Genomic DNA, 18,496 nt, shown 5'->3' with positions numbered 1-18,496 from the left:
TTTCTTGAACCAACTTGAATTTTTAAGTTAGTTAAATTCACTCCGACACAATCCAATCAATAGGTTGAATTATTCATTTATTTTATTTCCTTTTGTTTAAGTATAATATTTATTAACTTAATATACTTAAATTTGTTCAAAACACATATTTTAATAACTAAAGTTTCATAAAATTAAATATCTTAATTTATTACAAACTAAAAAAGCTTAAAAGATTTGGATTGTAGTAAATATATATTTTAATATTAAAAATTGGAGTTAGATGGAGTGAATCCCAATTTTTTGAATTTGGGAGAAAGATTGAATGCAATAATTTTTTTTCTTCTTTTAATGGTTTTTTTTTCCAATTGTGTAAATAATGTATTATTTTTAATATTTTTTGGAAAAACTTTTTTAAAAGAAAAATGTTATTTAACTGCAAAAAAGAAAGAAAAAGGAGAGATGATACGACATCGTCTTGAGAGGCAAAATTCAACGGTAAAAGTGGGGAAATTGGCATCGGTTATAAATACGCAAGAGCTACCGGCGATTGGCGGCAACGACGAACTGAAAACTGAAGCCTCCAGGTCAAGAGTCCGACAAGAATGGGAGTTCAGGGTCTTTGGGAGCTCTTGGCCCCCGTCGGCCGCCGTGTCTCCGTCGAAACCCTAGCCGGGAAAAAGCTCGCCATCGGTACAAATATCTTTCCACTCACGTGTTTGAATTATTTTTAAAAAATTCACGTCGATGAAGGTTTTCTCTTTCGGTATGTTTTTCTGTTGAAGATGCGAGCATTTGGATGGTACAATTCATAAAAGCTATGCGCGATGATAGGGGAGAAATGGTCCGAAACGCTCATTTACTCGGTTTCTTTCGACGGATTTGTAAACTGTTATTCTTGCGGACCAAGCCTGTTTTTGTCTTCGATGGTGCAACCCCAGCTCTCAAGCGCCGTACTCTCATTGCTCGCCGTAGGCAGCGTGAGAACGCCCAGGCTAAAGTTCGTAAGACCGCCGAGAAATTGCTTCTCAATCATGTGAGTGTGGTTTCCGGTTTTCTTCGAGTTCTGTATTTTGGAGCTATTTACTGAGAATTCGTGTATTAGTTTCGTCTACAGATATTAATTATTTTGCTTGTGTTTGGAAATTTTGTCTAGTAGAATCAAAAAGTGTGTTTTTTAAAGAGTGAAGTTTGATTCGATACAAATATCTCAAGCTTATTTCCATCATTTTGCAGTCCACCTTTTAGGAATTACGTGTCTTTTCCTTGAGTTTCATTTCATATTTAGTTACGTTGGATGTTTGCAGCTTTTTTCATTTTTTTTTAATTCAAGTTTCGACACTGCTGTTGGGAGCTAAATCTTGAACTTTTTCTTTTACCTCTTGTTTAATAGATCAAGGTAATGAGGTTAAAAGAACTTGCTGAGGATCTACAGAACCAGAAACAGCAGAGGAAGCAAAATCTACCAAAAAAGAGTACCTTGCCAAGCCATAAGGAAAAATTTGATGGTACTTCGACTTCTGAAAGGTGCAAAAGTGTCCCAAATAGGGGCAGAATGTGAAATATGTCTTGTATATACAACTCCAAATGTGAGAACACTTTGAAGAATGTGGTTTGACTGGTTTTTTTTTGTCGATCAATTAGGTTGGGAGCATCAATTATGGCTGAGGAGAAAGGGATTTTCTTGAGCAGCGCTTCCTCTTTTGCTGGTGCTACTCATGATAAAGAGGACAGTGATGAACAGTCAACTGTGGTAAGTTTTTTGCCTGTGTATAACACATTAGCTTAAAGATAGGGTCTAGTATTTATTTTCAGTAAATTGGAAGGTGAAAGATGAGAGACCTGACAAACAGGATGTTGGATCCAGAACCAGAAGTACAACAAGGACTCAAAGGGCAAGGAGCTTTTGTCAGATGAAACTCATGTAGTGGGGAGTGATTCAGAAAGGATGGACTTGGCCTCAAGAAGTGCCCATCAGCAAAATTTAGATGAGATGTAGGATGCACATACACTCGGGTTATAACTTATTGTTAATGTCCTATGTTAATCATATGCTGTCTATTGTGACCACTCTAGGTTGGCGGCATCGATTGCAGCAGAAGAAGCAAGAAGTTTGAATGAAAAGGCATCGACATCTGCTGTTACAAATCTGGATGGTGAAGATACAGATGACGAAGATGAGGAGTTCATTTTGGTATGTGGGCAGTTTTCTGTTATTTGTATCATTGTATGATTTTTAGTCAAGAAATGTTCTTTATCATGGTGGCTTTTTTAAATTCTCTTATCAGCTTATGTAGAAGCCTTAGGAAGTAAACTCGAATGCAGAGTAAAAAAGAAAACTGATTAAATTATGTTATAATAGTTTTTTTAAGGATGTGAACCATAGGCTTACTGAAAAGTAAGGAGTTCTCAACTTGTAAGTTATTAATTGTGGCCATTTTATTATATGCATTTACTTTGACAGCCTGAAATGCATGGGGTAGTTGATCCTTCTGTGTTGGCCGCTTTGCCACCTTCAGTTCAACTTGATCTTCTTGTTCAGGTAAGTATAAGTTTATATTTGATCATGGTTGGCTGGCCATGTAACTTTATTCTAGCGCATGTTAATGCAAATATACTTTTGGTGCAGATGAGAGAGAGATTAATGGCAGAAAACAGACAGAAATATCAAAGGGTCAAGAAGGTTGGTTCTGAAATGGTCCAATGTGCATCTGTAATATAATTGAGAACTTAAACTTTAAGACTTGACTTCCTCTACTCTTTCATGAGTTCCTTAATTATTGATGAGATATAGCATAATTTCATATCTCTGAAAAAGCATGGTTGAAGTTTCAACTTTTTGTTTTGTGCGTGTACACTTCTGCGACCTCTCTAATGACTGCCAATGCCATCTTATTAGTTGACTTTATTTTATTGTAGGACCCTGCAAAGTTTTCTGAGCTACAGATACAGGCATATCTTAAAACTGTTGCTTTTCGACGAGATATTGATCAAGTGCAGAAGGCTGCTGCTGGGAGAGGGGTTGGTGGTGTACAAACATCAAGAATTGCCTCGGAAGCAAACAGGGAATTTATTTTTTCATCATCTTTTACGGGTGATAAACAGTGAGTTGCTCAAACTCTGTTCGAGCTGTGTATTTTAAAATGTCAATATGTATGACAAAATAATCTGGACAGATGTTGTAGATGTAATTTAAGTTGTTCTTTTCCACTGAACAATGCCTTTTGGGATCTATAAACATTGTAGGTTCATAAGATGTTTGATTTTCTCAGGGCTCTTGCGTCTGGTAGAGCTGAGAAGAATGGAGACAAAGATCTACAGGCACCAATAGTTCAGCAACCTTTAAGTTCCCTGAAAGGTACAGAAATTCCTAGTACATCCAATTCTCTGGCTCGATCAACCCCTGATAAGTCAGAAGTTTATGAGGAAAACATTGAAACATTTTTGGATGAGAGGGGACGTGTGCGAGTTAGTAGGGTCAGGGCAATGGGGATGCACATGACACGTGATTTAGAAAGGAACTTGGATTTGATGAAAGAGATTGAGAAGAATACCAGTGCAAAGAAGGCTACAAATCCCGACTTTATGCAAAATATTCAAATATGTGATCAACAAAGCTTTTCTTTTCAAAGCCAAGTTCTAGATACTTCAGATGAAGGTGTTGGTGGATCCATTAATAAGTTGGATGAGAGAGGTACAGGGTCCATGCTGAATGAAGAAACTGCTATAGAAATATTGCTGGAAGATGAGGGTGGGAAGTCTTTTGATGGTGATGATGATCTATTTTCTAATTTAGTGGCAGAAAATCCCATCGGAATGGCTTCTTTTGATATCTCGACCCAAAAACTCTCTCTTGATAGTAGGGAGGAAGCACTTGATGGAAAAACTTATAGTCCAAAAACTGTTGGAGTGGATGATCACTCCTTCAAGGAAGGAACCATTAGTGATGAGAGTGAAGTAGATTGGGAGGATGGAGTTTGTGATCTTGTAAACCCAGTTCCTTTTGAAGCTGATTTGGCAAAGTCAGTTTCTAAAGGTTCTTTGGAAGAAGAAGCTGACTTGCAGGAGGCAATAAGAAGAAGTTTGGAGGACAAAGGATATACAAAAACTGGGCCTTTATCTTCTGATCATCAGCAACCACAACCGGTGATTGTCGGAAAAAAGGCTGAACATTATACGAGTGCCCTAAAAGAGAATATGATTGGACTTGGTAAGCTAGATAGTGATGATGGAATGAGTTCTTTAAATTTTAATGATTCTTCCGGGACAAAGGTATTCTCCTCTCTCTCTCTCTTCCTCTTTTTTTAATGTGAAAGTACTGTGCCCTTACTCTGAACTGAATATCAGGGAACGACTGAGAGTTTATCTCAAAAAATGCAATGCTCAGAACCTGTTGTGTTGTTGGATACACAAACCCACACACTTTCCAAACAGTTGGATGCTTCTTATAATGATGCTACATTTTCTCCTAAAGAGTTAAATGAAAATAATGATACTCTTGAGCCCTTATCTGAAGAAGCATCTGGTGCAGTCCAAGTTGGGGACATGATAAATAATACTGTGGTTAATTCTCCGTGTCATATGGTTGAGATGGAAGGCTTTTACACTCCTGGGAATGTTTCATCCCCAAAATCTTTTGCCTGTGATAACCATTTGAAGCAAAATCTTCCTGTTAACAAGCATAGTAATGATGTTTTGTTGGACGCGAAGGATGCAAAAATACCTACTGTTGGAAAAATAAGTAGTGCAGAGATTACAGAGGATGAGTTGATACATAGAATTTCAGTTCTGGAGCAAGAACGTCTGAATCTTGGAGATGAGCAGAAAAGACTTGAGCGTAATGCTGAATCTGTCAATAGTGAAATGTTTGCAGAATGTCAGGTCGGTGGTTTTTTTTCATGAAATTAGTGGGAAAATAATAATGATAATAATAATAATAATTAATATTATTTTATTTGTTTTAAATTTGTTAATGTATTTGCAAGATGCTTCAAGTACTCTTTATTTGCTAGGGTGGGGAGAAGAATTGAACAATTTGATTTGGTCAATTTGTAGTGATGAAAAAGAATAGGTAGTCTTTGGGGTGTGAGTTACACTTTGGATGCTTCTCAAGCCTAACCCACATTTGGAGGAGTTGCCGAACTTGATTTTATTGGAAAGACTGACACTTAAACAGTTTAATTGGAAAAATTAATTGGCTTAAACAGAAACTAGCTCCTCGCTCACAATTTTCCTGAACATAGGCTTCCTATACATGTACCCCAAACATACTTTTTTTTTCTGACTCAAGCTTCTTACACCTTCCATTTAAACCCATCCCAAGATTTTGAATTTGCACCCAAACATCCCTTTATGTTTTGAGAATCCCGGGGAAGCTCTTCTGGAAGATTTAGACCATTAACTCTTTGTAGTTGAAAGGAATTTTATTGTCATACCCAACTTTGCAGTTTGGTTGCTCTAAACATTTTCTCTATTTACTACTGTCTCAACCAGTGTTGTTGAGGTGGTGTGCCCAGGTGCTTACAGCGAGAGATGAGGTGAGGCCTCCATCCTTGAAGGTATTCTTATTCAAGGCGAGTGCCTTGAACATGGTGGGGGTGGGGGTGCCTATAAACATGGACGATTATTCTTAATAAAAAGTAAAAACTATGTTAACAGAGAAATGGAAGAGTTGGGAGAAATACAGAGATGAAGAATAATAGAGCTTTTAGATTAGGAGAGTTGTAGCCCAAGAGTGCGCTTTGCACATTGAAACACCAGCCTCCTACATTCTTCTTACTTGATAATGACTAATTATTACATATAAAATCTACTTCTAGTACTATTTGAGTTCTCTTTTTTTGAGAATGAAGATCAATTAACATTTTGTCTGATTCTCTATAGGAATTACTGCAAATGTTCGGCTTACCATATATTATTGCTCCTATGGAAGCGGAAGCTCAGTGTGCTTATATGGAACTTGCAAATCTTGTTGATGGGGTGGTGACTGATGACTCTGACGTCTTCCTGTTTGGGGCAAGAAGTGTTTACAAGAATATATTTGATGACCGCAAATATGTTGAGACATATTTTATGAAGGTCTGAATCTGGTAGAACATGTCTGTTCTCTTATTGTTATTGTTGCCACTATTATTATTATCATGCTAAATTATATCTAATTAATTTTGTTGGTGGTGGTATTTTAACTACTATTTTGATTCTTGACTAGTTTATGAGTGGCATAAGCATAAATCAACTTGGTTTTGGTCACAAAACGTAGTTAATTGGGAATATTTTCCTTGGTTATCTATTGCCACTGGCTAGTGATTATGTGAGTTCCCTGCCTTATTAAATTTATGGGAGTGATACAAACAGTTTGTTCCTCCGTTCAGATTGCTCTTCTTGGCGTTTCTTTCTATATATATATAATTGTACTCCTTTTGTTATCAATTTAAATTGGGGTGCTTTTTGGTGGGGTTTTGAGACTTCCGAGGATTTTATTTTTTTGATACTACTCTTATCAGTTTTTTCTTTCAAGAGAACTATCATCTTTGGAACTTTCTTTTTCTTTGCTTTTCCCCATTCATTTAAAAGAATCATTCTTGTATATTTCCGAAATTTTCATGTAGCTTGTTGCCGAACAATTTACCCATTGTACTTTTGACTTTCAGGACATTGAACATGAGCTTGGTCTGAACCGGGACAAGTTAATTCAAATGGCACTACTACTTGGGAGTGATTATACAGAAGGGGTTAGGTAATTTAAACATGAATGAGCCTGCCATGTTGATAAGAATTTATCATTTGCTAGGATGCAAAACTCTGCTGTCATTATAGATTTTTCAATTTTATGATACAGTGGGATTGGCATTGTTAATGCTGTTGAGGTTATGAATGCATTTCCGGAGGAAGATGGGCTCCATAAATTCAAAGAATGGATTGAATCACCAGATCCAAGCATCTTAGGGCCGCTTGGTGCAAAAACAGGGTTAAATGCACATAAAAGAGGGTCAAAAGCAAGTGAGAATGACACGACTTGCTCAAATAGCAGTGGTTCTGCATCTGAAGAGAACATATCTAAAGATCTGAAGGAAAACATGGCTGTTAAACAGAGTTTCATGAATAAGCATGTGAGACGTTTTTCTCTTCTCTGTACTGTCTGATTTACAATATTTTCTTTACCAGGTGAAGGAAGTCTATTTAATTATCATCCCTAAGTTTTTCTCTCACCTAGTTGTCGTTGTTTGATGCCATATTTAGAGAAATGTTAGCAAGAACTGGCATATACCTTCTGAATTTCCAAGTGAAACAGTCATTTCTGCTTACATCTGCCCACAAGTGGACAAGTCAGCGGAACCTTTCTCCTGGGGGAAGCCAGACCATTTTGTCCTTCGCAGGTGAGACATTATGCTTTTAATCTTGATAAAATTATCCTTTTTGGCTTAGTTACTATGGTTTGTCTTCGCAGAAATCTTTTTTTTGTCAAGGACTGTGTCCCTCTTAAATGTTTCTAGTAATTGTCTCAACATCATTGCTTTTGCCCATCATATGAATTGAACCGGATATATCACACACATCACAGTCAATTTGTTATTCAAGTAGGTGGATATTAACTTCATCATCGTTATGAGCCAGCATAGTTGTTTGTTCTGCTATCTTGATTCGAACGGAGAGGTTTTTCTTTTTGTTCTCTTGAAAAATACCACAAACGGTCTCATTAATGTTTTTGTGCTCATTGGCTTGTCCGAGTTGAGCTTGATATTGTATGATATTTGATATATGACGTTTTTTGCACTTTATTACATTGGCGAGCCAATATACTTAAGAAAAATGAATATCCCCCCTACTAAACTTGCTTCATATGCTGCAGATTATGCTGGGAAAAGTTTGGTTGGGAGAACTCGAAGGCAGATGAATTGCTTTTGCCAGTCCTGAACGAGTACAGCAAACATGAGGTTAGTAACTTTCACTTATAGCTATAATGTTTGCGAATGTTTATGTTGAACCATTAACAAAAGGAAAGTGGAGGGAGAGTGCAGTTCTTACGTGGAAACCATCTTTAGTAACAAATAAGAAGGGATGTTTTATTTTGTGTGCTTTTATCCCCACTCCGATTTTTGTCCTAGTCTGTAAAATTATCAAAGAAAACGTTGTCTATGCTCTCATCTTTCTATATACTGTTTTCTTGTAGACTCAACTTCGATTGGAGGCGTTTTACACTTTCAATGAACGGTTTGCTAAAATCCGCAGTAAGAGAATAAAAAAAGCTGTTAAAAGTATTACTGGGAGCAGGTCTGCCGTGTTGATGGATGATGCTGTGCGGGATGCTTCTGTAAATAATCAAAGAGAGCTTTCTGTTGAGCCTAAGGAGAACATATCTGAGAAATGCTCATCAGAAATACAAGGTGCATGTTCGAATGAAGAGGACAGAGAAAATAGACTCCAAAAACCTTCCAGGAAAAGGCAGCTAGATGGAGAGCAATCTCAATTTGGTAAGGGTAAAAAACTAAGAAAGAAAGAAAAAGGAAAGAGAAGTGTAAGTGAGGGATCACATTCCAAGAGAGGGAGGGGGAGAGGCCGGTTGGCATCGAGAGGAAAGACTCCTATGACTGACTTGGCTGAAACCAGCTCCAGTGATGATGACGGTGAATTTGACAATCAGAAATTTGATTTGGAGAATTTGCAGGAGCCTCAAGAAAGGAGACGAGTAAGTTTGACTGTGACTGATTCTTTGTCTTCTATCTCGAGCTATTTCTTATGTTAGTACCTACAAGTCTGCATTTGTCCCTTATCCAATTACCTGGTCAATGGGCATCTCTTTGGGTCTTCATATTAGTCACTAATTAGATGAAGTATATATATTGCACAATAATGTCTGGATTGGCAAGTCTTGTCAGCCTTCTCTTTTTCTTGTCTGCGATAGTGTTCATTGTCGTTTAAGACAATTGCACATCTCTTTCTACATTGGCCTACTTATCTCTGACTAGAATGTTTATTGACACAGTCATCACGTATCCGAAAATCTGCAAGCTATGCAATTGATGATGCAGATCAACCATCAGATCACAGTGCGGATAGATTTTCCAATGATAAAGTTGAAAAAGATGTGGTGGTCCAGGATCAGTACACTTATCCCAAAACTATTATAAGCCAATCTCAAAATACAGAATCCAGTTCCAGAACTCCCAAGCAATCTCTACAGAATGATTATCTCGAAACTGGAGGTGGTTTCTGTCTGGTGGAAGATGAAAAGAGCCGGCAAGAAATGTGCCAGAACAAAGATTCAGCTATGGAGGCTAACAATAGTGAAGACTACCTGACAATAGGAGGCGGGTTTTGCTTAGATGACAATGATGAATGTGTTGACCCAGTTGCACACTCCGACCAAGCAACCATATTAGAAGCCCAGAAGGATGACTTTGAAAATGATCTTATTCCTGATCAATCAACCTTCTCTACTGAGGAACATATAGTTGAGAAAGATACAGACGCACGTATAGAGTCTCTGCACGGTTTGGGCAACTCGAATCCTGTAAGTAATCGAAACTCTTCCCAGGTAGGTGAGAATGTGGAAGAGGAACCTAAGGATCGTAGTGTAAGGGCATTGGGAGGAGGTTTAAGTGCCATGCCAAATTTGAGAAGAAAGAGAAGGAAGTATTGAGACAACGATCGGTAAGTAAGAGTTCAAGTTTTTTGAATGAGCTCTTAATCTCACTTACCGTCTTTACACAATTTTAGGAAGTTTAAATAATTTATGTGTTTGAATAGTGGAAAGCTCAGTATTAAAATTTAGGAAGAACACTTTTGTAATATAGGAAGAACACTTCTGTGTTCATAGGTCATTTTCTTTTTTTCTTTTCTGTTTTTTAGCTCATTTTAAGGCAAATTAACAAACACTCCCAAGTTTAATATTACTATACCTGTGTTAACTCTATAATCTTAAGCATATGAACTTATTTTGACCTTTCAAAACCAAAAACTAACGTTCTCCAATATGTATGGAATCAGAAGCTAGTTTATTATTATTATTATCATTATTATATTATTCATTCATGTGTTTGTATATATATATTTATATATATTTATTTATTTATTTCTCTAAAATGTAAATATGTGGTCATTTTTACCATTTTTTTTAATTCTATTTATAAATCATAAAATAAATTTGATTTACTTACCCAATATTATTTGAGAATAAATATAGAGTATTTTCAAATATAGTATAATTAATCAAAATGTTTATAAAATATAATAAAGTTTTAGACTCTAATAAATTCGATCGACGTAAAATTATAACGGTGTAAATTGTGTTTAAGGAGAAAACATAGTCAAAAGCATCTAAATTGTATGTAGAGAAAGTTTGCTAGCTTAGCATCATAGTGTAGATATTTTTAGTGTTATTGTAGTTTATTTATGTATATGTTTTTTGTTAAAAAAATTATCTAATATTACGATTTTTTAGACATTTTAATATTATTCTTTAATAAAAATATTTTCAAAATAGAATTGTTTAAATTAGAATCGGAATCTCTAAGATTCTCTTCCAAAATCATTGGCTTTGGTTGGATAAAAATTCGATCAACAAAAGTAAATGTCAATATCACCCTTTAGAAAAACAGAAAAAACTTGACAAAGACCGAAGACTGTCCAATGAAATCATATCCCAAAGAAACCTAAATTCCCAATTCCCAAACTAACCCCATCTCCCTCCTCCTTTCACAAATTCAACTCCCAAAAGGCCAAAACACACACACACACGCAGATCATTTCATTACACCTCTAATCTCCCTCCATTTTCATCGCCCCACACACTCAACTAAATCCAATGGAGCGCAGTCTTCTTTACAAGGAATTCGCTCCACTCGCCGGCATGATCGCCGCCGAGTGCGCCACCGTCGGCTCTAACACCGTCTACAAAGCCATTTCCGGCCACCAAATCAGCTTCTATGTCTTCACCTTCTACACTTGTCTAGCTGCCGCTCTCGTCCTTCTTCCTTTCGCCTTAATCTTCCGCAGGTACTTCCAATTACTCAATCCCATTCCTTTGTCGTTATTTATCGCGTTTTACCCTTATTTTTTTTGTTTCTTCAGATCTGGAGTTTTTCCGTCCGAGAAGTTGTCGTTCTTCTTAAGATTGATTAGCTTATCGGCTATGGGGTATGAAATTGTGATTGATTGATCGAGGAATTAGGGTTTTGAATTACTGAATTCGTATGATTGAAATTGATTAAAAAATTATTTGTGATTGAAGAGTTGGATGTCAACTATTTTCGTATAAAGGATTGGAGTATAGTTCACCAACGCTTGCTTCCGCCATTAGTAATCTCATTCCAGCTCTTACTTTCATCTTGGCCGTTCTTTTCGGGTAATCTCCTTCTCCCTCTTCCCTTTCCCCCCATATAATACAAATTTATTTATTTACTTATTGAGGAATAAGGACTATTTTTTTTTTCTTTTTTACTTATTAAATAATATATTAATTCATTTGGCACTTATTTTTCGAAATATAAATATATATATATAGATTTAGCATGCGTCTCTCATTGTTGTCCAATAATATATTTATTAAGGATGTGCATAGGACAAGGCCAAAAAAAGTCAAAATTCTTTTTTTTATTTGGTACCAAATTATTAAAAACTAGACTTGATTAGTAATAGGATAAATATTTTATCTTTTAAGATAATTTTTATAAATTTATAAATTAATTAATATCGATATCTATTATCTAGTCGAAGATATATTTGTCATTTAAAAGATGATAAAATTTAATAAAGTTGAATAGTTACTTAAAGTACACTTTTTATTAAGGGCTACTAACAAACGTGATTCTTAAAAAAAGAAAAAGTAAATAAAGTTATTCTCTTTCGTGTAATAGCAAATAATAAATAATGAATTGGTTTGAAATTGATTTTATAAAGCTTGAATATAACAATACACGCAGTTCTATTTTTAATATTGCTTTTCTTTAAAAAATGATGGCAAACTTTGTTAAGGAAAATAGAATCATAATAATCAAGTGTCCAATCTCAGCTTAACACGTAAATAACTCCTAATTATCACTTTCAAACGAACGAGGAATGAAAAAAAAAAGAAGAAGAAAAAACTAATTCTCTAAATAAAATACAAATTTGTTTTACTAAGTTTCTTTTTCACTATTTATGTTAAAATGAGCCTAATTTAATTGGTTACGATGGTTTTGGAAAATTAAGTTTCTTCCAACTATAGAGTTATTTTAATTTTAAAGATCCAAATATTGAACTTTCCAAGTTTTCCAAAAACAAATAAATATATTGGTTTTAGTGTTTGTATTTTTAAGTTTCCTGAAACTTTAAATCGTGTCAAATAAATTTCAATTTTTTTAATGTTATTTATAAAATAGATGATTCTAAAGTTTAAATATATCTAATAAGAGTTTCATGAACTTTCAATTTTGTCATGTATTAGAAAATATTAGTTATTAATTGTTTATTATAGGACTTTGCAATTTCAATTTAGTGTATAAGATATGTCTATGAATTTAGGATCTATTGAGCACCCTCTTGATTTAGTTGGACAATTATTGTGTAAAATTTATTAAATTTCTTGAGTGATTCAATTTTGACTCTTACTTTTCAAAACCATTCTTATATCACTTCTCATATATATTTATTAAACTTCTCCAAGGGTCAATTATAGTTGATAGTCGAAAATAATTTACTTTTAAAAGTTTAGGAGATTAATTGATACATTAATAATAACTTTTTAGAAATAAAGTACAATGATTGAGAGTAAGGACAACTCAAATGTATTTCATATGTGCTTTTCTCTTGAGATCAGAATGTTCAAAATTCCACATTTCACTTAGTAAAAAAGAAAAAGAAATCCTTCAAATTTGAATTTATAATGGTTTGTTAGAGAAGAAAAAAATAGGAGCAACTGCACATGAGATAGTTTCTATATTTAAAAAAGAAAACCGTAAAAATCAACTTTGGAGTATGGTATTAAGGCCTCCAACTGATCCAAATTTCAAAATTGAATCGTGAAACTTGTATAAATGTATAAATTGTATTACTTATATAAGTTTAAGGATTTAAATTTTATTATTTATCAGTCTAATTTTTAAATAATAACTTTTGCAACCTACTAACTCGAACAGTCCAATTTTAATATTTTTAGAAGTTTAAATGTCCAAAGGGTGTGTTTGAAAGTGTGAGAGGTGTAATTATAATTATCACTATAATTCTTTTGCAGCATAGTAAAAAAAATAGTTATTAAAAAGTACGTTTGTTTTAGATATTTCTTTGGGAAAAAGTTAGGTTTGTTTTCGTACAATATCTTAACGATTTTCATATTTGTTTCTAGTTTTTTTTTTTTAGAGTTCTAAAATTATTTTTTTTCCACTCTTAGATTTTGAGTTTGATTTAAAAAATATTCTTAAAGTAATAGACGATAAAATATAAAAATTAATAGAGTAAAGTAGTGTTTATAACGGTAGTTTTAAAAAACACACAGAAAACCATCAACCAAATTGTAACCTTTTGTAACTTAGGATCTAAATAGCATTCAAACTAAAAAGTTAAGAATAATAGTATAAGATTTTGAATGTTAATGATCTAGATATATATCTATCTAAACAAAATCTTCCCATTCCATATTTCTAAAAGATTAGTACCCATATACATATATGTGATAGATTATATTGCCAACTTAAGCATACGAATGGTTGAATTTAATAATTAAGACATATGTTCTAGTGATTTTATTTCGCCACTCTCCCTATTATTTAACTTAAAAAGAAAATAAAACCTACTGTTGATAGTCAAAGGTTCAGACTACACCTTTCTTTTCAAAATCACATAATTACAATTTCATTTAGATATATTTATGGTCTAAAATCCATATAATGTAGGAAATATATGCTGAATTTGTTTGTATGTATAGGATGGAGAAAGTAGCTTTGAGAAGCTCAAGCAGCATAGCCAAAATCGTTGGCTCAACAGTCTCCATAACAGGTGCACTGGTAGTGGTTCTTTATAAAGGTCCAATCATTCTACCAAACCCATTTTCTAGTCCAACAAGATTGAATCTTCCTCCTCCCTTGGGCTCTTCCCAACCAAATTGGATTTTGGGTGGCCTCTGCTTCTTTTTTCAGTACCTTCTCAACTCTTTCTGGTACATTGTTCTGGTAATTTTCCTAACATTTGTGCAAACTCCCTCTATTCTTTTGTGCGAAACATTTGCATATCTATTCTCAAGGCGTTGTCCCTATTTTCATTTCGGTTATCAAACATCAGTTCTGAATTAGTCGGATGTTGGCTTCTCAATAAAGTATTATTGGAAATCCCTATCTCTTGAGATAGTTTTGTCATGGAATCGACAAATAAAAACTATAGAAAGCGTAAAGCAATAGAGAAAAGACTAAAAGTTTATGCGGTTTACTAAAATAATTTATTATTAGAAAATTGAAAAAAAAAAAAAAACACTTTACCGGCGATTCTAAGATTAGAGAGCTTACAATGTACTCCTCAAAACCTAAGGGTATAAATAATTCAAAGAAAATAAGTATGTAAAATTAACTTGTATTGAAAAAGACTCATTTGACATGGACGAGTGGTCTCACACTCGAGATTATCGCAAATTGCCCAATAGTTCACTTGATTAGGTTGGTAGTGAGACACATGTAAAAGCCTCATCCTAAGAAGTACCAACACTTTAATTTAGATAATAGGTTTGTTTCCGACATGCATTGGACACTCAAGTTCTTGTTAGACACAACTCAAGTTTTATCAGGTATTTATGAGTTTGAGTCCGACCCTAATCATGCACGTCGCACATCTTGAACCATGGTTTGGCTGGATGAGTAGACCCAAGTCTTAAAATAAGACAAAAGTAATGAAAACTTTCTTCTATCAAAGTTATATGTATCTAAAAAAGAGGTATACTTTAATGAATTATTCGTTGTTTCTGTGTCTTAGATTTTTAGAAAATAACGTGTCACCATATTTATATAGTATTTTATCTGAGTCTTATGCATATTTGTATTTCGTAGTCTTATCCATGAGAGACGAATGTATTTGGTTATATAGTAGTCAATGTTTTGTGTATGTTCAATGATGGTTGGAGTTGGTTCTTGAAGTGAGTCAATTCCGGGATTTGATAATGGAAACTGACAGTGAATCAAATGTTATTTTACAGACCCAAACGATGAATATATATCCAGATGAACTAGTTGTGGTGTGTTTATTCTATGTTTTCGAGGTTTTAATATCTGCACCAATATGCCTATTAGCAGAAGGAAACTTGAGTGCTTGGAAGCTGAAAAATAGTATGGAAGTGGTTGCTGTTTTAAACTCGGTAAGAAGGGAAATTATTTAAATTTTGGTAAGAGAAATGGAGAGAAGAGAATTAATTGTGTCGTTGGTGGTTTTGAAATGTGGAGTTGTTTTTTGTTTGTTTGTTGGTGTATTTTACTGATAGGGATGTGTGGGTCAATCCTTTGTCTCTGCAATCCATACATGGGGTGTACATGTGAAAGGGCCTGTTTACGTATCAAGTTTCAGGCCACTCTCAATTGCCATTGCTGCTGTTACTGGTGTTATTTTCCTTGGGGATGATCTTCATCTTGGAAGGTACACATCGCTCTCTCTCTGGCTGTGCATTATTATTTTGAGTCCTTTCAGGCAGGTTTAGCATGATGAAATGGAATGGGTTTGTAATAGGTTTAATTTTGAATCATCTTTGGACCGAGCGTTTTGGACATAGTCTGCAATACCAAACTCATTCACTTCCACAATTTTTTAACCTAACCCTCTTTCCCACCATTTTGACACTTCACGATTGCTTTGATTTTCCACTCATTTTGTTAACATTTAGCCTCCCAAATAGCTCCGAAGTTCAATAAGGACTTATTTGAAGCCCTTCATCCAATGAGATTGTAATTTAATGTGATCCAAAACTCATATGTAGGTTGAACGTTTGTGATCAATTTGTAATATCAAACTCATTTGTTTTGATAGTTTTCAACTTAACCCGCTTTTCTACCATTTTTTCTTCACGATCTCATTTTCACTTTGTCCTTGATTTATCGCGCATTCCAAAATTCTTCCAATTTTCAATATAATCTTGATTAAATTCTAACACCCCTCAAATTTTTAGTAATCCTACTTATGTTCCAACCTTTCAACAACCCCTAAGGAATCACATGTGAGAATATACTCTTTTATTCTTGGGTAAGAAACCAAACTTTTCTTGTTCAGAGTATAAAAACACACCCTACAAGAAGGGACTCCAATCCAAATGAAATCAAATATGTATTTGAGTTCTTGGTTTTGTTATTTGAGAAAGGATAGCAGCTCAAATTTTCTTGACTACACTGGATATTATGGTTCAAACATTGGGTTTGTTTAGTAATTAAAATAAAGTGAAAAGTATAGAAATGTACTTAACGAATGCTTTGGTTGTGGCAGTATAATTGGAGCAATAATAATAGCAAGTGGGTTTTACTCTATAATGTGGGGGAAAATCAAAGAAGAGGAGTTGAAGGGACAGGATGATTTCTCAAACTTGGAGTCTTCATCCAAAGATAAGATTCCATTGTTGAAAAGCTGTAAAGTTCAAGCTGACTAACCCATTTTTGTTAAAATTATAGAAAAAGTGCAGTAAGTTATTGAATTTTTGGTTCTTTTGGGAATTGAAACATCATCTATTCAATTGTAGATAGCATAGATATTCTGTCATGTAGAGTAAGTTTTATGCATATTATTGTTTCTTATATGTTTGAGAAAAGTCATTCCGCCATATGATCAGTATTATATATATTTTTAAATTTCAATCTTCCTCTTTGTTATTATCTTAGTCGTTCCACATGTAAGTTATCATTACACAGATTTAGATCTTTATATTTATGTGCCATTAACTTCAACTAGTTGAAAAATTGTAGTTTACAAAGGAGATTATCAATATCTTCCTTCAATCATTTACAAAGAACACATATCACTATAAATAAGGCCTAACCAAAGGCATAGCAACAATGTTGTATATGCATGATTTAAGACTTGTCAAGCAACCAAAAGTCACCTTTGTTGTTGTTCAGAAAAATAGTTCCCACTCACTCTCTTCAAATTCAATTCGAGTGCATGTGGTTTGTCTTTTATGCTTTTCTAAAACGATCAATAATTATAAGCTTTTTGACGAAATTTAATAATAAAAAAAAAAGAAACAAATGAAAAACCGATGGTTGAGAATTGCATTTGAAATAATTAAAATCAATTCTATAAATTTAAATAATACATTTAATCACTCATCTTTAATTTTTTAAATTTATTTATACACATTCATATTATCAAAATTAACTTTGAATAATTGAAAATAAGTTTTACCCAAAGTTTTCTTAAAAGAAACCTTAGTTAGTGGTTTAAATTAAATAATTATAATTATCAGTTTGTTAATTTAAGAAGGTTACTAGTTTTTTAAACTTGCTTTACACGAGGCAACTCTCATTTCATGAATGTAATATTATAGATGTATTGGAAACATCCAATGTACAATACATTTACGGGTATATGTATACTGAAACATTATGTTAGTGCTCAATTTTACACCTTAATACATTTTAATTAGTGTCCTATAAACTTAAAAATGATCAAACATTCATTATTAAAATTTGAGATGTGTATTTTATTCGACTATGAAAATCATAATTTAATTTTTTTAAAAAAAGGTAAATTATAACTTATAGATAGACTTTAAAATACAAAATTAATAATTGTGGTACATCATCAAGAAGAGTAAAAATTATGAATAGGAAAATCATGGTTCGTGTAAATTGATTTACCTATCACAAATTTGAATATTGTTAAACAATGCTCTACATGGATGAAAATTGAAATAGTTGGTTATATCATAAACTAATTAGAAAATTATAAATTATAAAGAAGAAAATGAAAGGAAGATGTTATAGAGTTTTTTTTTTTCTTTTTTTTGAAAATTTAAAAGTTTTGATGTTTCAATAATTAAATATAATTAAAAGATCATTAATTAATTTTTATTTGTTAGTAAAAATTATTTTTGTATGATTTATATTTATGAAACTATTTATGTGTAAGTGTGAAGGGATTTAATTTACATATGAATGGAGAAGTTTTTATTTAAAGATTCTATTTATAAAATTTATGTAAGAATGTATATGATGAAATTAACCTAAGGGACACTGTTCCCGATAGAGAAGGTGAAAGCCTGCCAAAGTCTTAGAAGAAAAGAGATCAGAAAAATGGAGAGGACAAAGAATTTGTGCCATTCGCCGCCATGGTTGCCGCGGAGTGCGCCACCGTTGGCTCCAACACCGGTTTCAAAGCCGCCACAGCTCTAGGCCTCAGCTACTATGTCTTCACACCCTCTACGTTTGCGTCGTCGCTGTCGCTGCCACCGCCCTCATCCCTTTCGCCTTCTTCTTCCATAAGTAACTACTCCCCTTGAGCTTTTCCATTATTTAATTTCATCTCTCTCCGATTACAACACTTATACTTCCTCAATCAAATAGAAGCTGCAATGTACAAGCTG

General features: G+C 33.7%; 2 protein-coding genes across 5 annotated transcripts; both read left to right on the top strand.

Moving 5' to 3' along the window:
- Positions 1-464: 464 nt before the first annotated feature.
- Positions 465-9,983, top strand: LOC101216163 (DNA repair protein UVH3). 4 transcript variants are annotated; one of them, XM_004141134.3, is made up of 18 exons: positions 465-672; positions 765-1,015; positions 1,373-1,506; positions 1,624-1,732; positions 1,847-1,974; positions 2,056-2,173; positions 2,444-2,521; positions 2,609-2,662; positions 2,899-3,083; positions 3,252-4,251; positions 4,327-4,860; positions 5,863-6,057; positions 6,630-6,715; positions 6,818-7,088; positions 7,219-7,355; positions 7,829-7,913; positions 8,150-8,665; positions 8,963-9,983. In XM_004141134.3, exons 1-18 carry the CDS (start codon positions 585-587, stop codon positions 9,617-9,619), a joined length of 4,626 nt encoding a protein of 1,541 aa, XP_004141182.1. In that variant the 5' UTR covers positions 465-584; the 3' UTR covers positions 9,620-9,983. The 4 variants fall into 4 exon arrangements, with proteins under 4 accessions (XP_004141182.1, XP_011652268.1, XP_011652267.1 ...); XM_011653966.2 differs by lacking the exons at positions 465-672; positions 765-1,015; positions 1,847-1,974 and having other exon boundaries at positions 1,453-1,506; XM_011653965.2 differs by lacking the exons at positions 465-672; positions 765-1,015; positions 1,373-1,506 and having other exon boundaries at positions 1,833-1,974.
- A 518-nt stretch (positions 9,984-10,501) lies between these two features.
- On the top strand, positions 10,502-16,774 carry LOC101211416 (WAT1-related protein At4g15540). Its single transcript, XM_004141032.3, has 7 exons — positions 10,502-10,974; positions 11,050-11,115; positions 11,210-11,323; positions 13,880-14,123; positions 15,134-15,292; positions 15,416-15,567; positions 16,405-16,774. Exons 1-7 carry the CDS (start codon positions 10,784-10,786, stop codon positions 16,562-16,564), a joined length of 1,086 nt encoding a protein of 361 aa, XP_004141080.1. The 5' UTR covers positions 10,502-10,783; the 3' UTR covers positions 16,565-16,774.
- Positions 16,775-18,496: the final 1,722 nt, after the last annotated feature.

The sequence above is a fragment of the Cucumis sativus genome, chromosome 3, assembly GCF_000004075.3.
Source record: "Cucumis sativus cultivar 9930 chromosome 3, Cucumber_9930_V3, whole genome shotgun sequence".
NCBI lineage: Eukaryota > Viridiplantae > Streptophyta > Magnoliopsida > Cucurbitales > Cucurbitaceae > Cucumis > Cucumis sativus.
Note: the sequence above shows the minus strand (reverse complement) of the source record. Positions and strands in the feature narration are given on the sequence as shown.